Source organism: Arvicanthis niloticus, chromosome 30 (genome assembly GCF_011762505.2).
Source record: "Arvicanthis niloticus isolate mArvNil1 chromosome 30, mArvNil1.pat.X, whole genome shotgun sequence".
Lineage (NCBI taxonomy): Eukaryota > Metazoa > Chordata > Mammalia > Rodentia > Muridae > Arvicanthis > Arvicanthis niloticus.
Window position 1 is genome coordinate 22,741,967 of NC_133438.1, and position 12,856 is coordinate 22,754,822.

The window sequence follows — 12,856 nt, forward strand, 5'->3', positions numbered from 1 at the left end:
CAGTTAGTTGCTTTTGAGTGAATGAAGCAGATTCCTGGAAAGCGAGGTTATTGGAGCTGTGTTTACTCACGGAGTAATTCGTATTTACCAATGGAGGCAGGTCAAGATGGCAGTATTTACTTTGAAGAGTAACACTGTCTTCCTGCCTACCGTAGTTTCTTAAAACCAGAATCAGCTGAAGCTTAAGGGACGACAGCAGTGGTTCTCACCTTCCTAACACTGCGACCCATTTCAGTTCCTCATGCTGTGGTGACCCCAACCACAGAATTGTTTTTGTTGCTGCTTCACAACTAATTTTGCTGCTGTCATGAATCATAATGTAAATATCTGATATTCAGGATGTCTGATATGCAACCCCACTCAAAGGGACATTCCACACCAGGGGGGTCACAACCACAGGTTGAGAACCACTGCTGTACTGCTTGTCAGGATAAAATTGGAATGGGAAAAGTGCTCATATCTACTTGCTGTGGTAGAAGGGAATGAACAGAATCCTTCTTAAACAGTTAGAGTTTTTCTAGTTAGCAATGATGCATACATAGGTATGTGTAAATTTCCCTTGTTATGGTGAGCTATATACTTTTAAGCATGAAATTATTAGATATAATAGATTTAATTTATATTTTATTTTATAGTTAGTATATCTAAGGAAGTTTGCATTGTTAAGTATGTGATTCAGTCTACTCTGTATTGTATAACCATTACTGCTGTGCATCTCAGGAGCGTGGTCACCCCGGACTAAAGTCTTGCAGTGCTTGTTCTGAGTATAGTTTGAGAAGATATTCTAGTCAGCAGTTGTCTTCTCACTCTCAGTTTCCTGCAGTGTGAAACATTCTTAATTTTGAAGAAATCCAGTTTCTTCTTCTGTGTGCCTTTGTGGCCAGTCCATGAGCTCAGTGTCAAAGCCAGCATCACAAAGCTTTGCCTGGGTTTTCTTTAGGGCTCTGTGGTTTGTCTTGTGTGTTAGGCCACTGATCAGTTTGTAGTTAGTCATATCGTGCTGGGCAAGCCTCATTCCCTTCAGTCCTTTCCATTTGCCCATCCAGTTTCCTAGGAACATCTGTTCAAAAAAAGGGGGGCGGGGAATAATTTGTTATTTTCTCCAATGAATAATGTTGGCACCTTTGTTGAATATTGGATGGTGGCCATACATTCGCTGATTTTTTGTTAAGGCTACATAAGGAAGATTATTTATTAGTTGCCTAACATTAAAGCTTAATATAAAATCACTAGATGGTTTGGTTCTCATCATTGCCAGTGAAGCAAAGGTCAGTCCCTGGTGCCCTTAGGCTAGTGTCTTTCAGAATTCAGAAATGCTAAGGATTTTATCAGAACACCGAATGCACACATGCTGTTTAACTCTTCATAGGAAGAGGCAATGCCAGGCACCAGCCAACACCACGTCTGAAACATACTGCTTCTATCATAACTTGTTAATGTCAGGAACACATGAAAGACACGGGACTTAATTGCTTGAATAGGTTTACAGCAGATTTAGGAGAAGTGCTCTTTGAGTTTTCAGATTTGGGGAGTTTGAGAATGTGAGGAGAGATTCTGCACCCGTGTTGCCATTGTCTATATTTACAGACAAAGTAGGGACTGTTGTTTGATTGTCACTAAGTGACTAAGTCAAGCCAGGACCCAGCCTGTCATCACTTTCACTATCAGCCATGATAAACTTTCCAGTTAACACAGTGCTGGAGATTGTTGTACATTATGAATGAGTTTGATTTTATATATGATATTAAGACATCAAGATGATATACAGTAAATTCTCTTGTTTGCAAATAGATGTCTCACTTGCATCCAACAGTTTTTGTTTGTTTGTTTGTTTGTTTGTTTGTTTGTTTGTTTTTTGGCTAATACATGATGCTGTAGAGAGAGAAGGAAAAATGAAACCTAAGCCCGTCTGTTCACGGCCCATTTCTTAGTCCTGGTGTTGTTATTCTAGGGTCCACATACAGCTCAGCAAATGGTGGGAGGATCTCAGTGAGGTTCATGAGGGTCACGTGTGGCTTTTCTCTGCTATTTGAGAGGCCATGAAGACCTAGTCATGTGTGAGGTTAGTAGGGAATCTTTGGTCCTGAAGAGATGTCTCTTAGATTCTTAGTCTCGCATTTATCTCCCAGTGTACACTTAAGATCTGTAGCCATTAAATACTTGGAATTGGTCCTCTCTCTGCAGCATGTGGCTGCCATTTGCCTGCTCAGGAACAACTTACATTGAAGTTTTTGCATTTCACATCATTAAGTACCATTTAAAAAGAAAACCGGTTTACCTTTTTGTCATACAAGAGTTTCATTGTTCCATTATTGCTTTTGATATGACTTACAGAAGGTTCCCACAGTCTAGGCTTGTACATCCACAGCCTCCTGCACAAGTTTTTTTTTTTTCCTTTATTCACTCTTCTTCCAGGATGGGGGATAGGACCCAATACCTAGAGCATGACGTACAAGCCCTCTACCACGCAGCTGCATCTCTGCTGGCTTCTTTTTTCCACAAGTGCAAACTATTGTGGTTAAGAAATTCCAGATATAACATGTATGTTTCTACAACTAAATGGCCCCAAGTGCTGGTTACAAATCATTTAAAGTATTGGGCTTTACTGCGTCTGGAGAATGTGGTCTGCACTGGTCTCAGACTGCAGGCATGCTCGTAGCATACTCAAAGCAGAGATAGTCATTTGTGTTTTGACTTTGATTGGGATCTGCCAAAGTTTCCTCTGTTTTTCCTCATAAAAGCTTCTTTTATAAAACAGAAAACTGTGCCCAGGTCATTTCTATAGGACTCTCAGTAAGCCAACATGGGGAGAGCCATGGATTTGTGCCCAGGTCATTTCTATAGGACTCTCAGTAAGCCAACATGGGAAAGAGCCATGGATTTGTAGTTTCACCTGATCCAGGTGTGAAATTCAAGCTGACATAGATTCCATAGCCACGTCAGCTTTGTGCTGTTTCCCTTCATGTTAAACTCAGTCAGCAATAGTCAGTGTATGATGTAATCCTCTAATGCCAGCTGAGAGCAGGCGGGTCCGGGGTGGGATGGCCGTAGATGGTCTTGTGTATGTGGACATTCCCCTGGGGAACCTTACGTAGATAAGGAACTTGGCCCAGGTGAAAGTGATCTGAACCCTTGTCTGTTACACTTTAGACCTGGTTAATCTTCTCTCTAAATAAAGCTTGCCTATAAATTCTGTTACACAGTACTTGGTACTCAGGGATGCTTATAAGTGTTGCTTTCTTTCATTATTTCTGCACATGGAATATTTTATTCCTGTGGCCCAAGAATGGATTAGTGATCACTGCTGAATATGATCCCCTTCCTCCCTCCCTTGTGACTGGTGATGAAGCAGTTCACTTGCTGCACATCTGCGCTTCTAGGTGCCTTATCTCATCCTGCCCCAATGGTCTGAAAGCATAGGCCATGGAAACTGGCTTACAGACAGATGGAAATGGAAGGCTTAGCTTCTTAGTCTTTCCCTATGGCTCCTGATGATGCCGCCATGATGGTAAGTGTTGTAAGTGTAGCTGCTTTTAACCTTTTCAGTGATCCCAAGGTACTGTCCTCTTCACCTATCCAGAGCAAAAAGGGACAGGAAGTTCACACTGGCTGCAGGCTAGAAATGTGAAGGAGTCCCTCACTAGCGCGGATGTAGAGTTATTGGGAAGTCACGGAGCTGTGGTAACTGAGGACTGTGATTTGTCATGTGCCAAAAGCAAAGGCTGCAAATGGCTTAGCAAGTATCTCTCAGTATCCCATGTGTCTGTCTGTTTGTTTTAGGTGCTGTTACACTACCAAACCGTCAGTGAGCCTGCTGTTATTAAGCGATTGATCAGTGTCCTAAACAAAAGTACTGGGGAAGTCATGAAGAAGAAGCCCAAGTGAGTTTACTGCAGAAACTGTAGACACTAACAGTGTGACACACTAACAGTGTGAGCAGTTCCTTACAGATAAGCTGAGTGTGTGTTGGGGTAAGTGGGATCCAGAGTAGTTTTTCTACTGATCACTTTTAGTGACTAGATTAAAAAAATATACACATAAAAAACATTTAAGGGATGGGGAAATGGCTCAGCTGATAAACTGTGTGCTTGCTGTGCAAGGATGGGGGCCTGAGTCTGGTCCTCAGAGCCCATGGAAGGAAGCTAGGTGGTGTGTAATCTCTTGTATGGTCCTCAGAACCCATGGAAGGAAGCTAGGTGGTGTGTATCCTCTTGTATGGTCCTCAGAGCCCATGGAAGGAAGCTAGGTGGTGTGTATCCTCTTGTAATGAAGCATGCAGGAAGCAGAGCCAAGTGGATCTGGATCCCTGACGCTCACTGGCTTACCAGCCTAGCTTAATGGCCAAGCTCATTGAGACACAAAGAACTAGTCAAGGAACAAGGTGAACAGTGCCTGAGGTTGACTTTTGGCTCTGCATGTATGAACACCCATGTGCACGTTCACCTGCACATATATATGTAAACATACAGACACCTACACCAACATGAAAGCTTTAGTTTGAGTATTAGATATGATTAAAGTTACATATGGTAGTGATGGCAATTATAAATATAAATATATGTGTGTGTATACATCAAGCTACAGATATTGATGAAGCAAAGACATTACAAATACTAGTCCTATATTCTTTTAAAAAGTTTTAAAATTTTTATTTTCCTTTATTTTATGTGCATAGATGTTTTGCCTGAAGGTATGTCTATGTGAGAGTGTCAGATCTTAGAGTTATAGACAGTTGTGAGCTGCCATATGGGTGTTGGGATTTGAACATGGGTCCTCTGGAAGATCAGCCAGTGCTCTTAACAGAGCCATCTCTCCAGCCCCAAGTCTTATGTTTCTTTTTTTTTTTTTTTAATTTATTTTTTTATTGGATATTTTATTTACATTTCAAATGCCATCCCCTTTCCCCATTTTCCCTCCCTAGAAAACCCCTATCTCATACCACCTTTTCCTTTTTGCTTTTATACAAACAATTTTTCATGTTAACCAAAGGCTTTATAAATTTGGTAATGCTCAATATCAATCAGAAGTGTAACCCAATAACCAACCTAGATATATCAACTATCTTTGACTGGCGGAAACATGTGAACATCTGACTCCATGTCTGGCCCCCTCTCTCTTTCTCTCTCATCACCTAGCTCCTCCTCTCCTTCTCCTCCTCCTCTCCTTACTCCTCCTCTTCCTCTCTTTACTCCTCCCACCTTAGCTCCGCCTACATATCACCCTTCCTGTTAAAATAAAACTTTTCTCTCAAAATACAGTTAGAACATAACTATACCAATTTGTGTCAGTAAGGTGCAAGATAGACCTAATACCCAGTCCATCATTTTGCTGACTAACCAGAACCTCTGTCATCTCTCCTAAATAAAACACTTAGTTCTGAACCTGGCTTTTTTTCCCTTGGCTTTAGAATGAATGTCAGCTGAAAACCATCCTCTCAAATCTTTTCTCTCAAAGTAAATAGCAAGGATTGGCTATGAGACTGTAAGTCTTCAACCCCATCAGAAATCCAGAATGACTGAGTTAAATGAAATTATGGGAAGCACAAAGCATAGCTTCTAAAACATAGCCAATTTATGGAGACTGCTGAACCCCTGGACAGTCCCTATACTACAAAACGTTGGAGCATCTGATCTTCAGCCTTCTGGCCCAGGATCATCTGGCAGACCTTAGTGATGCAGAATTATTAAGGGCTGATTACTCTGTCTTGGCATATATAATCAGTCAACTATTCTGCAAGTGTGTCCTTTTCTGGACAGTAATTTGTCTATAGATAGAGGCAGTTCTTCCCTAGTGGCTGTCTCACCACAATTGGAATAACTGAAAAGATGTTCAATTTCTTCTTAGACTCCAAGACAGGAAGCTGTCAGGAGCAGACAGGTCTCTAATCAAAATGAACATTAATACAGAAATGTTTATCACGTCAATCCTGTGGATTTCTGACGTTTTGAAAACCAACTATCCATGTAAGGCAATCTGGACTGTTGTCTGTTAACTCCTCTCAGCTATTTCTAAATAAAATATAGAAAACACCCTAACAATAAACTCAAAGCCATGAATTTTTTATAGGCCCTTAACTCACAGGCTAACCATCTCCAATAAGTTAAAAAAGTAAAAGAAGGACTGGGTCTAAGCCTTGTATTCCTAAATGTGTTTTACAGGCACAATGCCTATGATAGTAACAATATTCATCTCACTTTTATATTAATAAGAAGCTCATACCAATGAAAACCTTAAATTTGAAATCAAAGTAAATTTTGTACCATTTAAGAAATTATAACTTCATCTTAATAACAATTATACATATTTTTACCAGTATGTTATGGCTATGCAGTAAATCCTAGCTAATCCGCCCAGTTCCACCAAAACCACTACTTTTCCCTAGAAAGACAGCCCAATATTAACCACCTCAGTCCCCAAGCCCAGGAAATAGGGGGCTGACTCTTCATGAACTTCTTCAAGCTGATTATGGGTGTTGAGATATTAGAAGAGGGGTTGGGGCAAGAGTAAATTGATAAGCCTCTGACACTGTGTCTTCATTGCATCCAGCTGGAATTCCAGGACATCAGAGGTTCGAGCAGGTCTGCTCAGCTTGCCTGATGAGTAGATACACCAAGGCTATGTATTCTGCAATATACAATTCTCAAAACAAATTTTAGTGTCAAGACAATTGTTTGTTTAAATTCTGGAATCTATCTAGTCTTCTGGCAGCCTGCCTCTGTCATGTCTAATCCATATAATTCTGGGAGTTTCTATGAGGGTGTTGCTCCCACCATCCTTCCATTTTCGCCTTTCTGCTCTCAAATTTCCCAACATCAGGGAATCCAAACTTTTAGGCACCTAGGCCCTCCACTTCCACTGATGCCTAATCCCTTACCCCATTCCCCCCCTCCAATTACTATGAGGGTGTGCTCCCACCATGCTCTCATTCCCACCTCCCTGCTTTTGCAATTCCCCAACACTAGGGAATCCAAACTTTCAGGTACCAAGGCTGTCTACTTTCACTGATGCCTGGCAAGGCCACCCTCAACTACCTATACAGGTGGAGCCATGAGTCCCTCCCTTTGTGTTCTTGGGCTGGAGACTTTAGAATGGCTACTCCAGCTTGTTTCTTAGGGCCATTTGCTTGAAAAATTGTTTTCCAGCCTTTTACTCTAAGGTAAAGTCTGTCTTTGTACTGAGGTGGGTTTCCTGTATGCAGTAAAATGCTGAGTCCCGTTTATGTATCCAGTCCATTAGCCTCTGTCTTTTAATTTGGGAATTGAGTCTATTGATGTTAAGAGATATTAAGGAACAGTGATTGTTGCTTCCTGTTATTTTTGTTATTAGAGGTGAAATTATCTTTGTGTGGCTATCTTCTTTTGGATTTGTTGGAAGAGGGTTACTTTCTTGCTCTTTCTAGGTTATAATTTCCCTCCTTGTATTGGAGCTTTCCCGATATTATCCTTTGTAATTCTGAATTTGTGGAAAGATATTGTGTAAATTTGGTTTTGTCATGGAATATCTTGGTTTCTCCATCTATGGTAATTGAGAGTTTTGCTGGGTGTAGTAGCCTGGGCTGGCATTTGTATTCTCTTAGGGTCTGTATGACATCTGTCCAGCATCTTCTCCCTTTTATAGTATCTGGTGAGAAGTCTGGTGTAATTCTGATAGGTCTGCCTTTATATGTTACGTGGCCTTTTTCCCTTACTGCATTTAATATTTTTTCTTTGTTTTGTGTACTTGGTGTTTTGATTATTATGTGACAGGAGGTATTTCTTTTCTTGTCTAGTCTATTTGGAGTTCTGTAGGCTTTTTTATCTTTATGGGCATCTCGTTGTTTAGGTTAGGGAAGTTTTCTTTTATAATTTTGTTGAAGATATTTATTGGCCCTTTAAGTTGGGAATCTTCACTCTCATCTATACCTATTATCCTTAGGTTTGGTCTTCTCATTGTGTCCTGGATTTCCTGGATGTTTTGTGTTAAGAACTTGTTGTATTTTGCATTTTCTTTGACAGTTGTGTCAATATTTTCTATGGTATCTTCTGCACCTGAGATTCTCTCTTCTATCTCTTGTATTCTGTTGGTGATGCTTGTGTCTATGACTCCTGATTTCTTTCCTAGGTTTTCTATCTCCAGGGTAGTCTCCCTTTGTGATTTCTTTATTGTTTCTATTTCCATTTTTATGTCCTGGATGGTTTTGTTCAATTCCTTCACCTGTTTGGTTGTGTTCTCTTGTAATTCTTTAAGGGATTTTTTTGTGTTTTCACTTTAAGGGCTTCTACCTGTTTACCTGTGTTTTCCTCAAATTCTTTGAGAGTGTTATTTATGTCCTTCTTAAAGTCCTCTATCATCATCATTAGAAGTGATTTTAAATCTGAATCTTGCTTTCCTAGTGATATGGGGAATTCAGGACTTTCTTGTGTGGGAGAACTAGGTTCTAATGATGCCAAGTACCCTGGGTTACTGATGCTTATGTTCTTGCGCTTGCCTTTTGCCATCTGTATCGTCTTAGTGCTATATGCCCTGTCCCTGGCTGGAGCCTATCTTTCCTATTATCTTGGTTGTGTCAAAACTTTGTGGGGTGGGTGTAACTACTGGGGTAAGCACTGGGGACCAAAATCTGCTCAATGTTCAAGCGCAGACAGGATACTGCCCAGGTTAGAGTCTGGGAGCCCCGTTTCCTCTGGGTTCTTAGAGATTGGGGGCAGAGCTGATGTCCAAGATCTGCTCAGTGCTCTGGCCCAGACCGGAAGGAACCAGTGCTCCAGGCCAAGAGCGACTTGCAGGTCCCAGTTACTCCCTGTTTGGGGTGAAAGTTGCTGTCTGCTTACCTTAGATACTGCCCAGATTAGATTTCCTGGGAGCCCCGCTTCCTCTGGGTTCTGTGTGATTGGGGGCAGAGCTGCAGCCCCAGATTTGCTTAGTGTTCAGTCCCAGACCGAAGTCTTAATGTTTCTTAATGATGAATTTTAACTTGTTACCACTTGTTAGATTTCAGTCTTGTGCTTCCCCTACCTTTGTCACCTGCACTGTGAGCTTGTTCCCTAGTCTAAGAAAAGGCTCTGCGTGTTCCTAGTACCTTCCTCTTCCAGCCTGTGGTGTAAGTTTGCTCCCATCCATATGCCCTTCAATTGGCATGATCACCTCCATGTTGGTTTTCTGATTATTGCTTAGTGTCTAATGAGTCTGCACAGTTCTTTGATTAACACAGGAAGTACTTTCTGAGAAGCTAAGCAAACTGTAATAAAAATAAAGTAATGCAAGCACATATTGCAAAATACAGACTTACTTGGTACGAGTTAAGGCCTTCCCAGTTTGCTTGGCTGCCTGCAGTTTGGAGTTTCCCTCATCTTAAGCCTGTGGGGAATCCCACCCAAAATCCCCTTCGTTTCTCACCTTCTGCACCTGTAGGGGCCCGGGTGCCTACCGGCTAATGTGCTGACCGCCTGTGGAGAGCAGCTCCACATGGAAGGCAGCTTGCTCTCAGGAGGGAAGGGCTGCTCTGCCTCTTTCTTGAAGCAGCCCTTAGCTTCTCACATCCGTGTGTGCTGTGATGCTCTGGGAAGCACCACACTAGAAGAATGGCAGTTCTCAAGATCCATGTTGTCTAGGCTGTCATGATGTTTTCCTGTGAGTTAAATCCTCAGCAATCACATGAAGCAGGAAAGAACACAGCTTACAAGTGACAGAGACAAGATTTTCTTTCTTTCTCTTTTCCATTTTATTTTTATTTATTCACTTTACATTCTGCTCACCGCCCCTTCTCCCAGTCACCCCCTCCAACAGTCCTCCCCTCCCTCACCCGTTCCCTTTCCCTCGGAGGGGGGGTGGAGGCCCCCTGGGTATCCCCCCACCCTGGTACATCAAGTCTCTTCAGGCTAGGCACTTTCTCTCCCACTGAGGCCAGACAAGGCAGCACAGCTGGAACAACGTATCCCTCATACAGGCAGTAGCTTTAGTGACAGTCCCAGCTCCAGTTGCTTGGGACTTTCATGAAGACCCAGCTGCACATCTGCTACATAAATGTGGGGAGTCCTCGGTCCAGCCTGTGTATGTTCTTTGGTTGGTGGTTCAGTCTCTAAGAGCTCCAAAGGTCCAGTTAGCGGATTCTGTCGGTCTTCCTGTGGATCCAGTTCCTGCAACCCTCCCTTAGCCTGCTCTTCCATCAGTCCCCAGCTCCATCTAGTGTCTGAGTCAGCTGCTGGGTGGAGCTTCTCAGAGGACACCATGCTAGCCTCTAAAACAGGATTCCTAACTGACTCAGGTCTCATAGGTGCTCTTGTATGGGGTTGTTTGTCTGGGATGTATGCCCCAGACAACTATGTGGAGACCTTTTCAGCTGATGTTGGCTCATTATATCTACTCTTAAGTTTTTCTCCCTGTACCTCCTACAAGATCTAGTATAATATATTTAGCATGTGTGAGGCCCATGGTTGAATACTCAGAACTGCAAAATTAATACATTTAAAAAGAGGATTAAGTGTTAGTATCCTGATAATATATTAAACTTCAGTATCATTTACTTTATTAGATAGCTAAACTTGTAGATTTCCCCTCAGGGAATGGTAGGATAGCGTGGATTGAGATGGGTGTTTGAGCATTATGGGGATAGGATATAGTGGGCCTGAAAGGGGGATAGAGGTGTATTTTAAAATTGGCTTACACACACACACACACACACACACACACACACACACACACACACACACACACCTCTGAGATCTATTTAACACTTCTAACATCTAGATATACTTAAATTCCTTTTAGCCCAGGAAAATTCAAAGGCATATGCTTGTATTTATAGCATACACACATGCAACTTTTTCTCCTGGGTTTGGAAGACTGAGTTGATTTGCTGAACTGCTCATCTTTCCTGCTCTCATCTGTTCTTTCTTTCTCCCTGCACTCCTAACAGGTTGCTGACCAAGGGCCAGAACGCCTTGGTAGAGCTGCAGACACAAAGACCTGTGGCTCTTGAGCTCTACAAAGACTTCAAGGAGCTGGGCCGGTTTATGCTGCGTTATGGTGGCTCCACGGTAGCTGCCGGTGTTGTCACTGAGGTATCTGACTCTGACTCTGTCTAGTTAGCTTTGTCTGTTTCACCTTCCAAAGGTGATTGCTGAGGTTTTATGGCTTGAGGGAGTACACAATATTGGAACAAGGAATTAAAATCTATACTAAATTAATTTTTAAATGAGAAGAGGAGAAAAGTATCATATACTTACAGGCAGATGAATGGGAGTCCCGATTTTATTAAGTAGAAGAAGCCATATTTCTTTAAATTACTAGCTTTTAGTGATTTCAAATAATTCATCCAAAAATTGAATTAATGTAGTTGTAAACATTTTCTGAAACATATCTTTTGTATATGACAAAATACATTTTGAAGGAAGTAGCTAGAACTGAACCAGGAAATCTCAGTAGTTCGAATTTCTTCTATATTCTCTTCTTTTTTTATTTTACAGATAAAAGAGTGAGTGGTCCAGTCCTCACCGTGTTTCTAGATGAGATAGCCCCTGAGGTACTCAGTGGTGCAGCTAAGGAAACAGCATGCAGTCATGATTGTGTAGATGAGAGAAACTAAAGTACAGTTAGCTGCCAACAAGTATTAACGATCACTCCTGCAAAACTTCCAAGTTGCCAGCTGGCGGGGCCAGTACTGTACTTCTTCCCTTTTGGGTGGCAGTAAATGTGATTATTGTGCTGAGACTTGTGGGAAGTATCTGAAGACACTTAACTCAGTGGACTCAACTTCCAGCCAAACCAAAACCAAAAGCCGTTCTGTTTTCAATCTCCTGCTGTGTGTGTTCTAAGGAAGCAGGTCTTATTGGGCTTGGAGAATCTATCTTTGACCTGGTGCTTTTTTTAGTTAACACTAAGAAAAGATTTACTGAAGATAACAACAGTAAAGCTATCTTGTGCTGAAAATGAAACCGTCCATCAAGTCTGCCTTCAGGAGTGCAAGGGGAAGTGACAGCAACCTGTCCTTAGGTCACAAAGATGCTATTTAAGTTGAAAAGCCAGCGAATAAAATGCCTTAGTTTGAATGTGTTGCAAAAATGTGTTTTATTTCTTAAACATCTGTGAGGGGGTCTCTACCCTGTTACCAGATGAGACTCAGGCACTGTGTGAGATCTTTTTACCCCAGAGTTTTCTGACTGATGTTAGTCCTAGCAACTTCTAACTATTTCTATTGCATTTGGGTTTTCCAGTCCTTTGAATTGATTATTGACCCTGTCTAGGTCCCTATGTATAGGCTGTGCTCCTTTGTGAATAAGACTCCAATTTCTTCAAAGAGTCAACAACAAACTTGAAGGGTTATTGATTTAACAGTGATTTGTTGAGCCATTTCCCAAGTCAAAGAAATTTAGGTTGTCTGACGTCCTTAGCCAAGCCTGGACTGAAGGACTTTATTGTAGACATTTTAGAGATTAGAAAAGGCATGGATTCCCACATTTAATAGGTCCTCTTTTCTGGCTATTTTGTGTGTGTGTGTGTGTGTGTGTGTGTGTGTGTGTGTGTGTGTGTGTGTGTGTTGTTGTTGTTGATTTATTTTTTAAGATTTTGCTGTACAGCCTAGGTTGGCCTTGACCTTGCTGTGTAGCTCAGTCCTCCAGGCCCTGGGATTGTAGGTGTACACTACCTTACCTACTGCACAGCTGAAGAATCCTAACCACATGGTCTGCTGTACAGACCCTGAATGTTCTGCTGAGTGCACGGCCCTGGGATTGCTCTCATACTGCGATGTTTTAATAAACAGCATTGTGTGGCTGGAAGAAACTTGCTATGAACATAATATTCCTATGTTATTGAGAAACTTTATAGATACTTCTGATAGAAAACAACCTTAAATTGACTTACATAACAAAACATTTAG

The 12,856-nt window shown here is 41.7% G+C and overlaps 1 protein-coding gene across 2 annotated transcripts in view; it reads left to right on the top strand.

The window, feature by feature from the left end:
- Positions 1–12,026, top strand: part of Hbs1l (HBS1 like translational GTPase) — a 75,595-nt gene extending 63,569 nt beyond the window's left edge. For both annotated transcript variants that reach the window (XM_076928100.1, XM_076928101.1), the window contains 3 exons: positions 3,781–3,881; positions 10,895–11,039; positions 11,445–12,026. In XM_076928100.1, the coding sequence (XP_076784215.1) occupies positions 3,781–3,881; positions 10,895–11,039; positions 11,445–11,456 (258 nt within the window). In that variant the 3' untranslated portion in view covers positions 11,457–12,026. The remainder of the gene's footprint in view (positions 1–3,780; positions 3,882–10,894; positions 11,040–11,444) is intronic.
- The last annotated feature ends 830 nt before the right edge of the window (positions 12,027–12,856 follow it).